The sequence below is a fragment of the Trifolium pratense genome, linkage group LG3 (genome assembly GCF_020283565.1).
Source record: "Trifolium pratense cultivar HEN17-A07 linkage group LG3, ARS_RC_1.1, whole genome shotgun sequence".
In the NCBI taxonomy this organism is placed as follows: Eukaryota; Viridiplantae; Streptophyta; class Magnoliopsida; order Fabales; family Fabaceae; genus Trifolium; species Trifolium pratense.
Window position 1 is genome coordinate 51,487,998 of NC_060061.1, and position 15,984 is coordinate 51,503,981.

The 15,984-nt window shown below is 34.1% G+C and overlaps 1 protein-coding gene across 1 annotated transcript; it reads left to right on the forward strand.

Annotated features, from left to right (window-relative positions):
- The first annotated feature begins 8,325 nt into the window (after window positions 1-8,325).
- On the forward strand, window positions 8,326-15,616 carry LOC123915359. The gene is made up of 13 exons (XM_045966486.1): window positions 8,326-8,413; window positions 8,660-8,764; window positions 8,848-9,003; window positions 9,106-9,237; window positions 9,323-9,391; window positions 9,489-9,931; window positions 10,015-10,939; window positions 11,156-11,196; window positions 11,275-12,364; window positions 12,462-14,122; window positions 14,654-14,746; window positions 15,019-15,108; window positions 15,213-15,616. The coding sequence occupies exons 1-13, from the start codon at window positions 8,326-8,328 to the stop codon at window positions 15,465-15,467; spliced, it is 5,148 nt and encodes a 1,715-aa protein (XP_045822442.1). The 3' UTR covers window positions 15,468-15,616.
- Window positions 15,617-15,984: the final 368 nt, after the last annotated feature.

The following is a 15,984-nucleotide window of genomic DNA, read 5'->3' on the forward strand; positions in this document are numbered from 1 at the left end:
AGAGGAGTCAACACCATCTGCACCCGAGCTGAAGGAGTTACCAACACACCTCAAATATGTGTTTTTAAGCGAAAAATCTATGCATCCCGCTATCATTAGTAGTTCCTTGAATGCTTTGGAAGAAGAAAAACTCCTAAGAGTGCTTAGAGAAAATAAAAAAGCACTCGGGTGGAGCATATCTGACTTGAAGGGAATCAGTCCAGCCTACTGCATGCACAAGATCAAGTTAGAAGAGGAATTTAAACCTGTCGTCCAACCACAACGACGACTGAATCCAACCATGAAAGATGTTGTGAAGAAAGAGGTTACAAAGTTGCTTGAAGCAGGGATGATCTATCCCATATCAGACAGTTCATGGGTAAGTCCGGTACATGTAGTCCCTAAGAAGGGAGGAATGACAGTCATCAGGAATGAAAAGAACGAGTTAATTCCAACTCGTACAGTTACTGGGTGGCGCATGTGCATAGACTACAGGAGATTGAATCAAGCAACAAGGAAGGATCACTTTCCTTTACCTTATATGGATCAAATGTTAGAGAGGCTGGCTGGTCAAGCCTTTTATTGCTTCTTAGACGGTTACTCTGGCTACAATCAAATAGCTGTAGACCCGGCAGATCAAGAGAAAACAGCTTTCACATGTCCATACGGAGTATTTGCTTACCGGAGAATGCCTTTCGGCTTATGCAATGCTCCCGCTACTTTTCAAAGGTGCATGTTTTCTATCTTTTCTGATATGATTGAAAATTCCATTGAGATTTTTATGGATGACTTTTCTGTGTTTGGTAAAAGCTTTGATATTTGTCTTGCCCACTTAGATGTTGTTTTGAAGAGATGTGTCGACACTAATTTAGTTTTAAATTGGGAAAAGTGTCATTTTATGGTTACCGAAGGAATAGTGTTAGGACACAAAATCTCTTCAAAAGGCATAGAAGTGGATAAAGCAAAAATTGAAGTTATAGAAAAATTACCACCTCCGATTAATGTAAAAGGAGTGAGGAGTTTTTTAGGCCACGCCGGTTTCTATCGACGTTTCATAAAGGACTTCTCAAAAATTGCTAAACCTTTGTGCAATCTCCTTGTGAAAGAGAATGATTTTAAATTTGATGATGAATGCTTGAATTCTTTTTCCATTATTAAAAATAAGTTGGTCACCGCGCCCGTAATCACATCCCCTAATTGGGAATTACCTTTTGAACTTATGTGTGATGCCAGTGATTACGCGGTTGGAGCAGTGCTTGGCCAACGACACGCAAAATTTTTCCATGCTATATATTACGCGAGCAAAGTCCTTAATGAAAACCAAGTGAATTACTCCACAACTGAAAAGGAATTGCTTGCTGTAATATTTGCTTTGGAAAAGTTTCGCTCTTATTTAATTGGTTCGAAGGTTATTATTTTTACAGATCATGCAGCATTGAAGTTTCTACTCACAAAGGGGGACTCTAAACCCCGGTTACTTAGATGGATACTGTTGTTGCAAGAATTTGATATTGAGATCAAGGACAAGAAAGGGGTTGAGAATGTGGTAGCTGATCACCTCTCAAGGTTGGCAAACCCCGAAATAACGAAAAAGGAGAAAAGTATAGTAGCTGAGTTCCCAGATGAGCAGCTATTAACAGTGACTGAAAGACCATGGTTCGCAGACATGGCAAATTTTAAAGCAGGAAATTTAGTCCCAGATGATTATAGTTGGCAGCAGAGAAAGAAATTTTTCCAAGACGCTAAATTTTATCTTTGGGATGATCCATATTTATTTAAGGTAGGTCCTGACGGTTTGATAAGACGATGTGTTGCAGGTGAGGAAGCAAAAAGTATCATGTGGCATTGTCATAGTTCAGCTTACGGAGGCCACCATGGCGGAGAAAGAACTGCAGCAAAAATTCTTCAATGCGGTTTTTGGTGGCCTACCATGTTCAAGGATTGTGTTGAATTTGTAAAAAATTGTGATAAATGCCAACGAACAGGTAGTATTGCCATGAGGAATGAGATGCCCCAAAATGGAATTTTAGAGATTGAACCTTTCGATTGTTGGGGTATTGACTTCATGGGTCCTTTTCCCTCGTCTTATTCTAACCTTTACATTCTTGTTTGTGTTGATTATGTCACCAAGTGGGTTGAAGCAACTGCTTGTGTTGCTAATGATGCTCATACTGTTGTTAACTTCTTGAAAAAGAATGTTTTTGCTAGGTTCGGAGTACCCAGAATTTTGATCAGTGATGGGGGGAAGCATTTTTGCAACAAATACTTGGAAAGTGTGTTAGCTAAATACAATGTCAAACACAAAGTTGCTACCCCCTATCATCCACAAACATGTGGACAAGTTGAAGTATCCAACAGACAGTTGAAACAAATCCTTGAGAAGACTGTTGCTAACTCAAGGAAAGATTGGGCAAAGAAGTTAGATGATGCGCTTTGGGCATATAGGACTGCATTCAAGACTCATCTTGGGTTGTCACCATATCAGTTGGTGTATGGAAAAGCATGTCATTTACCGGTGGAGCTAGAACACAAGGCCTATTGGGCGGTAAAATTTCTAAATTTTGATGAAAAAGCGGCAGGTAGGAAGAGGTTGCTGAAGTTGAACGAGTTGGAAGAGATTAGGCTGCAAGCTTATGAAAATGCAGTCATTTACAAGGAGAGGACCAAGAGGTATCATGATAAAAAATTGCTTAGAAAAGAGTTTTACCCGGGACAAAGCGTATTGTTATTTAATTCGAAATTGAAACTCTTTCCCGGTAAACTCAAATCTAAATGGTCAGGACCATATGTGATCAAAGAAGTTTTTTCTCATGGAGCGGTAAAATTAGAAGAGCCATTATCGAAGAGGACATTTAAAGTAAATGGCCAAAGAATTAAGCTCTACAATGGAGGCGAGATTCCTACTGAGAGGGTCTCATTGGTACTGAATGACCTTTAAGGTCAGCATTAGTCAAGCTAGTGACGGTAAAGAAGCGCTTGATGGGAGGCAACCCATCCGGTATGTTTTATTTCAGTCTTTATTTTTAGTAAAAACAAAAAAAAAACAAAAAAAAAGGAAAAAGAAAAAAGAACAAAAAAGAGAGACTATCAATGATGCCATCTGCTGACAATCCCTTGTGTTTCATCTTTCTGTTGTCTTGTTTATTATCAAGTTTAATGTTTTTATGTCTTTTCAGAATTGTCAGTGTGTTAATACCTGAATTTGCATGATGAAAATCTCCTAGACTTGCACATAAAAGAATAATTGCAGTGTGATTGCTCATGAAGTGCAACGGTTCAAGAGACAAAGAGACGAATTGGAAAGATGACGTTTTGCACGGTGTACTAGTTCAATCTTCAGATACCTCATCTGGTGAGCATATTGAGCCAAATAAATTCCACGGTATACTTTTTCTTTCACATCTTATGAGTGTATCCATGCTTTGTATATTTTCTAGAACTTGCAACTTTTCTCTACTGTTGATTGGTTTTACATTTTCACACATAGAGGCACATTTGTTTGGTACTCTGAGCCTTTTTCAAGCTACCCTGTTTATTATTTATCCGTTGTTAAACCAATTTGAGCCTAAAAAAAAATCCTCCTTTTCTTTCGGTGACATACCAAATTATAAGCCTTTTAGACCTGAAATTTTTTATCTGTTTGCCCTCCTTGGAGTTAGGTAGAAGCTTTAAATTTTCTTGTCATGGCATCATTTTAAGTTTGGGGTTGCTTCTGGAATTAGCAACATCTTAAGTTTGGGGTAGGGGTACTAGAGAACTTGAAAAGAAAAAAAAAAAAGAGAAAAAAAAAAAGAGAATAATAAAGACTCACAAAAATAATGGAGTTTCTTAGAAAAAAAATAAAGAGCCATTAAACATGAAAAATATTGGCATCTTCAAAAAGAAAGAAAAAAAATTGAAGGATAAGTTCTCTAAGTACCTAATTAACGATGAATTGAGTCCCAATAATGGTAATTTTTCAACAAGGAATAGTAGTGGATACCTAACTCCAATTTAGCCTACTTTTCCCAAAATTATCCCACCATTTACCTAAGCCAAGTTATAACCCTCAAGACCTCAAAAATGTGTGTGATGTATTTACTTTGATTGACGTTCAGAATTTTTTCAAGCTTATGGTAAAATAGCATTTGCATGTTGATGGAGTGAATACCCTATCAAAAATTGAGTGAATTAGTGAGTGAGAGATAAGGTTGGACTTTGTACATTGTGTGGAACGGTCATTGGACCAAATTTGATTCAAGTCTTGGAAGCCAAAGTGTTGATTGAGCAGGATCACTGAAGTTAACACCGGTGGTTCTATTGCCGGATGAAGAGAAAAGGTTTATGAGATTTTTATCATTCAAATTAATTTGTTAATTCCCTGATAGTTTTGTTTTGACAGGCATGTCACTTGAGGACAAGTAACAGTTCAAGTTTGGGGTTGTGATGACAGCCAATCATTTGTTAATTTTAATTATTATTCTATAGTATTTTAGTTAGTTTTTAAGAGTATTGCATGGTCAAAGAGAAGAATTTATGAAGAAATTGACACATAAAAGAGTTTGAAGACAAAAGACCAAAGAAGAAAAAGACTTAGAAAAATATTCTAAGTTTTGAAGCTCAAAATTAGCATCCACTTTCTGTATTTTCCGCGACGCGATGCATGGTCCGTAGTGCTGCGATTTTGCTTTCTAATATCACATGACGTCAGCCTTACATCAGCACATGGAACACACCTTAATGGAGCATGACGTGTCATTCAATTATAGGGACGCGGTTTTTGTTTATTAGTGGACGATCTTTTATGCTACAGCCTATATATATGACTACAAATTAGAAAGGGCATTATTACTTCCTGCGAGAGAGAAATACGTGCCGGCAGCAAAAGAGAAGAAGACTATTCTAGGGTTTCGCCGTCGCGGTCTTCATCGGTTATTCATGTATAATTTTCTTAACTCTTTTGTTATGTTAATTATTATTATGAGTAACTAATCTCATCAGATTAGGGATTTTAGATGATTCTCTGTGGAACTATTTGAACCATGTAACTACGTGTTCTTATTTATGCAATCAAAACTAATAGTTATTCAGTTAATTTCGTGTTTAATGCTTTTCTTTATTTGGCCAATATCGAATTGATTTCAAGAAATAATTCACTACTGACCCTAGGTTTTATTACTAGAACTAAATTAATTGTTTGCCAATCGTAATTGCTTTAGGAATAAAGAATTAGTTGGTATGATTGAGAATTTAACGTTCAATAACGCTTTTGATAATATTAGTTTCGCCTAAGGAATTAGGGTACTTTATTAGATAAAAGGGATCATGAGCCAAGGAATTGGACTTAATCTATTTTTGTTAAATTATCGTAACTATTAGAGTTTGGTTGTTGAGAATTAGAACCTAGAGTACCAAATAGGGATACAGAGAGGATTCGAACAATCCTTAATCGCTTCGCTCCATTAAAAAGTCTTCGTCAAGTTATTGCAATATTTATTTTAATTATTTTATAAACCAAATATATGCCAAGCATACCCCCTTATATTTACGTCCTAATTACAATTCAATTGTTTTGTCGAGATTGAAACAATCCCTGCGGATACGAACTTTATAAATATTATTACTTAACGATAAGTTAGTACACTTGCTAATTTTGTCATCAGCCTCCAATAGTTGAAGGCGGTTCTTCAGTTTCGAAAGCTTCTCCATCAAGCCATCCTAATAGGTAACTTATTTTTTTTTTTAAATTTTTCATATTGCTGATCAAAATAATGAAATAGTTCTAAATTAAATATTGATGTATATCTTCATGCTATTTTTATCAAAACAGCCCTAATGACTGCTCATTTAATCCGGAAAGTCGTTTCCAGACTGTTATTTCCCCCGATGAGGTATTGATTATATGGCAAAATATGTTATTACATTGTATTTTAATTTTAGACATAAAAACAACTCTTATTGAATGTCATTGTTTATTTTTTTTAATATTATATCATATCATATGTAGGAGAGAATTGACATTTGTCCTACTTTTGTAAAAAATTTTGAAAGCATCATCGATTTCTCAAGGCCTGTGTCAATAAGAAACAGTAAGCATCGACAAGCAGATGCCTTACTTAAATGTAGGAAAGGAGTATGGTATTTGACCGGTGGCTTCAAAGTTGCCAACATATTTGGATTTAAGAAACCTACAAATGTTTTTCTGGATTTTCAGTTTAAGGACAATCAGTTTGTTATGATCCAAAAAAGAGGTGGCAAAACAAGTCCTGTTGTTAAGTCTGTTGCTGATAAAACACCGTTAATAATTTTATCTTCGGATGAGGATGATGATGATCATGAAGATGACGATGATGATGATGAGGATGACGATGATGATGAGGACGATGATGATGATGATGATGATAATGAGGATGAGGATGACAATGAGGATGAGGATGATGATATGGTACAATTCTTACATGTTAGCAATAATAATTCAATGTATGCTGATGAGGACGATCCGCTTCGTCACTATAACTTTGATATTAAGATCACAGAGTCTATGGCATATACCAAGCAAGTTTTGGTAAGTTCAATTTATAATTAGCAATGTTTTTAAAGAATTTGTATTTTACTAATTTTAGTTCACTTTTTCTATGTTTAATTTTTTTGTAGCATTTTCCGAACAAAACATCAAAACATGTTCTTCCGGCAAAACAGGACAACATTGCCATGACGGATGTCAGCACAGGAAGAGTGATTAGCTGCACAATCATGACTTCAAGTCGCTACAAAAATGAAAGATATCTTGGTGACGGTTGGTATCAATTCAAGGATGAGTTCAAATTGAATCCTGGAGATGTTTTGAAGTGCTCAATTGAAAACCCGCCGCAAAACATGAATGTCATGATTATCCGTGCAGCTTCACCATAGCTTAGTATATAATGATATGTTGAAAATTTGTTTTAGGCCGTTCCGTAATCATGCTTTGTTATATTCAGACTTCTCAAAGACAATTGGTCAATGTTCCTTTGGTTTAAGGTTTTTTAATGGTTTGTACTTTGAACAACTTATGAATTCCTTCCATTTGATGTACTCTAACTATGATACCACCCTTACATTATAAGTATTAAGTTTTATTTAGTGGTTAACGTCATTTGCTTAGTTTGGTTGTTTGGAAAATAATAGTCATTGCATCACCATCCACTGCTATATATATGCACCAATATTACAATTATATATGGATGGATGGTGTGCATAAATTCCCAATTGGAACATTCCACACACAACTTATACATGCACTCTTTTGTATGCATATATTTATTTTATTATTGATTATTTTTTCTAACGACATTCAATAACAAATACTAATATCAAAAATTTTCATAAATAGCACACCTAAAATTATATTATATGTTCATTTTAATATTTTTTTTATCATTGTCAAAATTATGTTAATATAGTAATCGGCAGTCTATTTTTGTCAAAAAATATATCATGTTATTTTTTTAACCATTACTTTTATATATATACTTATACGAAAAATAATCGCAATTTCGGCAAAGAGAGCTCCGGTCATGAATTCTTTAAACCCAATACATAATTCCAAGTAAGCAAATGACAGAAAAAAAAAAAAACTTGGGTGATATTAAAGCAATATATTAATTTGTTATTTTCTTCAAGTTCTTTTAAAATATTTTAGTACTACTTCCTTTTTTATTGTATTAATTTTATTAGTATATAATTGTATAATGGGTATGGTATGGATACAACTTAACTTTTACATGTTTTACATTAAGATAATATTATCCATCAAATATAATACATTGACCTTAAAACAAGTATAAGTGGACAAGAACTCCATCATAAACCATTGGATGTAATGCATAAAAACAAAATCAAAAGTTGACTGATCAAAGCACATGAGTTGCATTGTCTTATTATGGTTTGTATTTTCCTTTTTTCGTCTAACAATATTGTGTTGACAAAGACAATAGCATGTGTTACTTATGCTACAAAGTAGACATTGCCATTGAAAGTTGGATATTCTAGGTTTATGATAGAGACAACACTATATTTCAATTGCCTTTTTGATTCATATTTCTTACACCAATACCTTATTAGATGAACAAACAAGATAACCAAGAATGGCTTGCTCAAAAGTTGAATAAAAAAGATTTCCCTTTTCGTTGACTACATTGGTCTCACAAATATTTGTTCAAAGTTTTGGTAACTGGTATTTTCCAAAGGTACATCAAATGGTGAGGTTTATTATCATCTTGGGACAAAATAATCCATGATGAACTATTATTTCCAAACATTTGTTATCATGAAGCTGGTCACTTAATTTATTCTCATGTTTTTTTTAAAAAAGTTTTAGTTCAATCAATGGATATTTCCCAAGCAAAAATAGCCAGATTTAATAGAAAACAAAGGTTACATAAACTGTCAAGCAAAAATAATGGGTCTACTTCAGGTTTGTGCTCTCTACTCTTCTCATCTTTGTGATTTTTCTTAAGTCTTCACCACTAAAATTTTTGTTCTTCATGACAGAAAATTTTGAACCAAATTTGGGTGAAAGCTCTTGCAATTTTAAGCCCTATGTTTCAGGTAGCACCATAATCACTACCTTGAATAAATTTACTACATTAAGTTGTATCTTAATCTGAAAATTTCATTTACATATACTTTTTAATACTTGGAGGTATTTTTTCAATAACAGAAAATGTCGCTCCAGCAGAGACCAAATCAAAATCCAACTATGTAGCGTCCGGACAAGTGTTTAAGAGAAAAGCAAATAGGACTCCTTTATCACCTTTGACTCAAGGTATTTAAAATTTCATTTTACATGTTTTGAAGATGTTGATAAATGGTACCATAATATCACAGTATATTTTTGATTTGGTGCAGATAGCATATTGACTACAAACATCGAAAGTGATGTCAACCCTGACATTCCAGCAAAAAGAATTAGAGTTCCAAATCCTAAATATTTTTCTCCACTCTCATGTGTAGTTAACTCTTCAAATGAGTCCAGTTCTAAATCGTCCAGAAATACACAACAAGGTTAATATGGATTATTGCTCAACACTTTATATTATCTGGTTTTTGTATTTTTTATAATTGTTTTCATGTTTAATCTTATTTTATCCCATTTGTTATATACAGGAAGAAAGTCAGCTCATTCCAAAGTTATTGATCCTACATTATCAAGATCAAATAACCATACTTCAAAAAGGTTTCGAATGCATAATAAATACATTGGTGTTCAAAGAATAGATTTTGAGGATGAAACCAATGGTATTAACTTTAAACACTGTTTTAATTGTCTATTGTGTTAGATATACATTGTATTGAAAAAACTAATTGCTACATGACAAACCAGATTCTTCTAATGTGGAAAATGACATTGATAAATGTAAATCCACTTTGTATGCAAATTCTGAAATTGAAGGTATGTGTTGAATTCACTCATATATCGAAATAATCAATTAGTTAATATATTTCTCAAGTATCGTTTATTGACACAATAGACAATACATTACATGTAGGATTTATTAACTTTGGCATGCCTGAATTTACATGCAAGTGGTGTCACGCTGAATTATGGTTTGAGGAACGAGCGGATAAATCAAAGACTGGTCCTGATATAGGATTCTCAATTTGCTGTGGAAAAGGAAAAGTTCAACTTCCTCTTCTTAAAAAACCTCCTGATCTATTATTAGCTTTGATCAATGGCCATGATCGACGTAGTAAGAACTTTAAGGATAACTATAGAGCTTACAACAGTATGTTTGCATTCACTTCATTAGGTGGACAAATAAACCACAACATTAACAATGGTGGTGGACCTCCTCAGTTCATATTAAGTGGCCAGAATTATCATAGAATTGGATCTTTATTGCCAGAACCAGGAACTAATCCTAAGTTCGCACAATTATACATCCATGATACTCAGAATGAAGTCATGAACCGAGCTGCATGCTTTAGGTCAGTAGTTTATGAAGTTTACTTCAAATATTATTATACTTACGTATATTACACATAATTGATATTTCTATTTTTTCCAGGTCGGAGAACAACAAGAAGGAACCCATTGATATATCTTTGGTTAAAGACTTGAAGGAAATGATAGATTATTGCAATCCTCTTGCTAAGTCTTTTAGAAAGGTCAGAGATGCTATTCAATCCGGTCATACTCATAATTTGTCCTTAAAGTTATATCGAAAACGATCAGCAGATTCAAGAATGCATAATATACCTACAGTTGATGAGGTGGCTGGTCTGATAGTCGGTGATTTCGATGAATCAGAGATTGGGAGAGATGTTATTATCAATGATAGCAAATATGGCTTGACTCGAATTCATGAAACTCATGTGTTGTTCTTGCCTCTGCAATACCCATTGTTGTTTCCTTGGGGGGAAAATGGTTGGGAACCAGATATTCCACATAGAAAGACAACTGAAGTACCAAGTGATGAGAAGGAAGACAGAGTTAAAATAAGAGAATTCATGGCTTTTCGAATTCAAGAAAGAAATAACGAATTTGGAAACATTATTTTTTCAAAGAGATTGTTTCAGCAATTCGTGGTAGATTGTTACACTATGATTGAAGCCCAGCGGTTGTCATTCATAAGAGAGAACCAAGACAAAATTCGTTGTGATCTTCTGAGTGGTCTACAAGAAGCTGTCGATAGAGGAGATGTGGATGCATCAACGGTCGGAAAACGCATTATTTTGCCTGATTCTTTTACTGGAGGTCCACGCTATATGTTTAACAATTGTCAAGATGCAATGGGAATCTGCAAGAGATTTGGTTATCCTGATCTGTTCATAACTGTTACATGTAATGCAAATTGGCCTGAAATCCGTAATTTCATTGATGGAAGACGGCTTCAACCTTCCGACCGACCAGACATTATTTGTAGAGTATTTAAAATGAAACTGGATCAAATGATGGCAGACTTCAAAAAAGATCAAATATTTGGCAAGGTTATAGCAGGCAAGTATTAATTTTCATTTGTTTTACTTCATTTCATCTGTCCTATATTTTATTGAAGCTTATTTAATAACTCATAAAATTTCAGAGGCAAGGTTATAGCATGCAAGTATTAATATCATCCAAGTTTTACTTCATTTCATCTGTCCTATATTTTATTGAAGCTTATTTAATAACTCATAAAATTTTAGATATATTGATATACTTGCATTATAATAGGTATGTATACTGTAGAGTTTCAAAAAAGAGGACTTCCGCATGCACATATGTTATTGTGGTTAGATGAGCAAAACAAGATAAAGACTGGTCGTGACATTGACAAGGTCATATCTGCTGAGCTTCCTCACCCTAAATTATATCCAAAACTCTACGGTGTTGTATCATCGTTTATGATGCACGGCCCATGTGGTGAAGCAAATGTCAATTCTCCTTGCATGGTTTCTTACCGTTGCTCAAAGTTCTTTCCAAAAAAGTACAAGTCCAACACAACCATTGATGATGAAGGTTACCCATCTTACAGGAGACGTAATACTGGAGTTGTTGTCAAGAAGACTGCAGCCAGCTTGGACAACGCCTATGTTGTTCCTTACAATCCTTTTCTGTTGATGAGGTATCAAGCCCATATTAATGTTGAGTATTGCAATAAATCTAATGCCATCAAGTACTTATTCAAGTATGTGAATAAGGGTCCTGACCGTTCTAATGTTGAGATCTCCAATGGCGACAAGTCAAATCAGCCGGTTGATGAGATAAAACGATTTTATGACTGCCGATATTTATCTCCGGCAGAGGCTGTATGGAGGACATTTGCATTTGACATTCATCAACATTTTCCAGCTGTGATTAGATTGACTATTCACTTGGAAAATCAACAATTAGTCAAATTTAATGATAATAGTTCACTCCATAATGTTGTCCGTTACCGGGAAATGGTTGACACAATGTTTACTGCTTGGTTTAAAGCAAATTTGGAATATGAAGAAGGTCGGGATTTAACATATTCCCAATTTCCTACAAAATTTGTTTATCTATCTCAGGAACATCGTTGGCAACCAAGGCAAAAAGGTTTTAGCATTGGAAGATTAACATATGTGCCTGTTGGAGCCGGTCAGTTATACTACTTGAGGGTGTTGTTGACAAAACAAAAGGGATGCACAAGTTTTGAAAGTATTAGAACAGTTAATGGCAAAGTACTCAATACATTTCAAGAGGCATGTAGTGAATTAAGACTTTTAAAAAATGACCAAGAGTTCAAAGATGCAATTAAGGAAGCTTATGAAACAGCATCAGGAGGTCAGATGAGGAGTTTGTTTGTTAGATTACTGAACATGAATACAATGACTAATCCATTTGATGTTTGGTGCTGTACATGGAAAATGTTGTCTGATGGTATTCTGTACAAAAAACGAAGGGAACTCAATCTTCCAGGTAATTAATTTGACCTTAGAAATCTTATAATATTTTTTATATTATATCTAAAATTATAAAACAACTTCGTACTTATTAAATGAAAATTTTATTGTAGATTTACAATTATCTGATGATGAGTTGAAAAATCTTTGTCTCATTGAGATTGGAAAACTATTGAATGAAAATGGAAGAACATTAGGTGATTACCCGTCTATGCCTGTCCCTATAGTTGAAGATGTCAATACGTTTCATAATAAACTCATAGCAGATGAACTCAATTATGATAGAGTTGAATTAGCTGCTATGCATGCAACTTTGGTTCAAAAGTTAACTGATGAGCAACATGGTGTCTATCAAGAAATTTTGACATCGGTCTTATCTGGAAATGGTCAATTCTTCTTTTTGTATGGTTACGGTGGTACTGGCAAGACTTTCTTGTGGAAAACACTTTCAGCCGCACTTAGATCTGAAGGGAAGATTGTGATCAACGTTGCTTCAAGCGGAATAGCTTCTTTATTGCTTCCTAACGGAAAAACAGCTCACTCAACTTTTTGCATCCCATTGGAAATAAATGAGAAATCTACTTGCAATATTAAACAACATTGTCACAGAGCAGAACTCTTAAGAGCAGCAAGTCTATTCATTTGGGATGAAGCTCCGATGATGAATAGATACTGCTTTGAAGCATTTGATCGTACAATGAAGGATTTGATGGGAAAGGTTGACAAAAAATTGCGACATAAACCATTTGGTGGAAAGGTTGTTGTCTTAGGTGGAGACTTTAGACAAATACTACCTGTAATTAGGAAAGGATCAAGAAGTGAAGTTGTTCGGGCAACAATTAGCTCATCAAGATTATGGAAGCACTGCAAAGTTTTGAAACTGACCAAAAACATGAGGTTGAGAGGTGATTTTACCGACAACTCAGAAAATGACCTCAAAGAATTTGCTGAATGGATTTTGAAAATTGGAGATGGCCTATTGAATGGAGATGAAAATGGAGAGGCTGAAATTCAAGTTCCAGAAGAATTGTGTGTTGTTCAAGCTGACAAACCTTTGATGGATTTGGTTGATTTTGTTTACCCAAATATTGTTAACGATATTGGGAAAAATAATTTCTTTAAAGATGAAGCAATTCTTGCTCCAACATTGGAGACTGTTAAAGAGGTCAATGATTTTGTGCTGTCTATGATTCCAGGTGAATCACAAGATTATTTAAGTTGTGATCAACCATGTAAATCTGATGAGGATCAAGAGGTTCAGAATGACTGGTTTACGTCTGAATTTTTAAATGATATCCAGTGTTCTGGGATACCTCATCATCAGTTAACATTAAAAGTGGGTGTCCCTGTCATGCTGTTGCGCAATATTGATCAAGCTAGGGGACTTTGTAATGGTACAAGATTACAGGTCAAGGAATTGGGAAAAAACATTATAACAGCCGTTGTTATCAATGAAAAAATGGACGGCGAAGTTGTCTATATTCCAAGGATGGACCTAATTCCTTCGGATTCTGGGCTTCCTTTCAAATTTTGTCGCCGTCAATTTCCCATATCCTTGTGTTTTGCAATGACCATCAACAAAAGCCAAGGACAATCTCTTTCGAAGGTTGCGGTTTATTTACCTAGACCGGTTTTTACACATGGTCAATTGTACGTAGCAGTTTCAAGAGTGACAACAAAGAAAGGCCTAAAGTTTCTTATATTAGATGAAGATGGTGAGACTTGCACGACAACCTACAATGTCGTATTTCCAGAAATTTTACATCATTTGAAGGTTTAAACATAATCAATAGACAACACATGGTAAGTTAAATTTTTTTTTCATTTCATTGTTAACAAATTATTATTGTATTGGTGGTTTATTATTTTTTGTGAAATAATGATAATATTTAATGTTTGTATATTGGTCCAGGTTTAAAAAAGATTGAATTGGCTATATTTTGATGATGCATGTTTTTTGATGGAACTACTGGTTCCTGCCATAATTATTTATTTATATAGGTAAAAATTACTCAATTTGTTTAATATCTTCTATATCAAATAAATTAATATAAATTTGTTCAATTAAATTTGTATGTTGCATCTTTTATAATGTTATTTATATGAACCATATGCTTACTTTTCCCAAATTTGGTTCAATTGTGTAGTTAAGGTTTTATCTACTATAGTATAATTTACAAGCCCAATGATGGACCATTAACAAAGATAAAGATTTGGGCCTAAATCAATCATGACCCATGACAAAGCCTATATCCAACTCATATCACAACTCATGCTTCTCATTCCAAAATAACAACACGGCTAGGGTTTTAACAAGGAAAGATTGGGAAGCATTTTGAAACATCAGCCGCCAACCAAAACCATCAGATTACAAGGCTTTGCTTCTACTCTTACAAAGGTATGTTGCTTATCATCCCAGTTTCCATATTTACTTCGAACAATACTCTCACTAATTGACATGCATCGAATTATGATTCATTGTGACCAAACATTACATTAACAGAGTTATTTTCATTAAATCAAATGCACAGATTCAAAGCAAATTCTGCAAAATATGCAGATATTTGTATACTGCATTTTTATAGTGGTTTTAGGGTATACTTTACCAATTTATATATCTACATGGTGTATTAGTCTTCTCATTATATCTTACAAATATTGTATTGTTAGATGAATGTGATTCATGGAGAAAATGTTGAACCACCAAGATTTTGGGAGATGGTTACCACTGCTAACCATGTTCAGGGCAGAGCAGTTTTGGTAATATAGACAATTCATATTTTGTTTTGAACTTATATTTAACTTACCCTCACATACTTTTTTATCAGTATACTAATTCACGTATATATTATTCAACTGGACAGCATTTCCCCCGAACAATCGTGTCTAACTATTTGCTACCTCAGCAACAACAGATTCTTCTGATTTTGGATAACTCAAACATTTCTGTGAATTGCATGATTAATACATCACCAAGAAATATGAATGAGAAGTATATAACTCAAGGGTGGATTGCATTTGTCAAACAAGCTAATATCAACATTGGTTCCAGGCTTAGGATTACTCTTTTAGATCCACCAGAAATTTTGAAGGTTCGAATCATCGACCAACATGAGTAACTCTATTTATCATTTGTTCAGTTTAGCTTATGTTTTAAGAACAATGTGATGTTTTATTATGGTTTGAACCATGTGTTGTTTTATTATATTTTGATTAGTATGAGTTTCAAGTTACTTTAAAAATCATGTGTTGTATTATTGATTAACCTATGTCATTGTTATTATACTATTTCGTATTATTCTATTATTTTTAGGTAAATGTTTGATATCTTAATATTATGCCTAATTATTTATCATGGTACTAATCAATGTTTTATCATGGTATTATTCTATTATTCTATTATTTTTAGCTCAATGTTTGATTAAAATATATAACAAATGCTTGCCCGTGCGTTGCACGGGTCGGAAATCTAGTAAATAACATGTGCAAATGAAGCACCGAAGTTAGATGCTCAAGAAGTTGTATGCTGCCTGCGCAAAACTTATGATGCCGATGATGGTCTATTAGGAAATACGAACCTCTTGGGATCTATCTTGGTCCAGGCCACAGGCGAACACCAGAAAATCGAAGATGATG

Bases quoted from the DNA above. Each gene is read 5' to 3' on its own strand.
- LOC123915359 (XM_045966486.1), top strand. From the start codon at position 8,326: ATGGATATTTCCCAAGCAAAAATAGCCAGATTTAATAGAAAACAAAGG. The intron at 8,765-8,847 runs GTATTTAAAATT...GATTTGGTGCAG, and splicing joins TTTATCACCTTTGACTCAAG to ATAGCATATTGACTACAAAC. The intron at 14,123-14,653 runs GTTTAAACATAA...CAACACGGCTAG, and splicing joins AAATTTTACATCATTTGAAG to GGTTTTAACAAGGAAAGATT.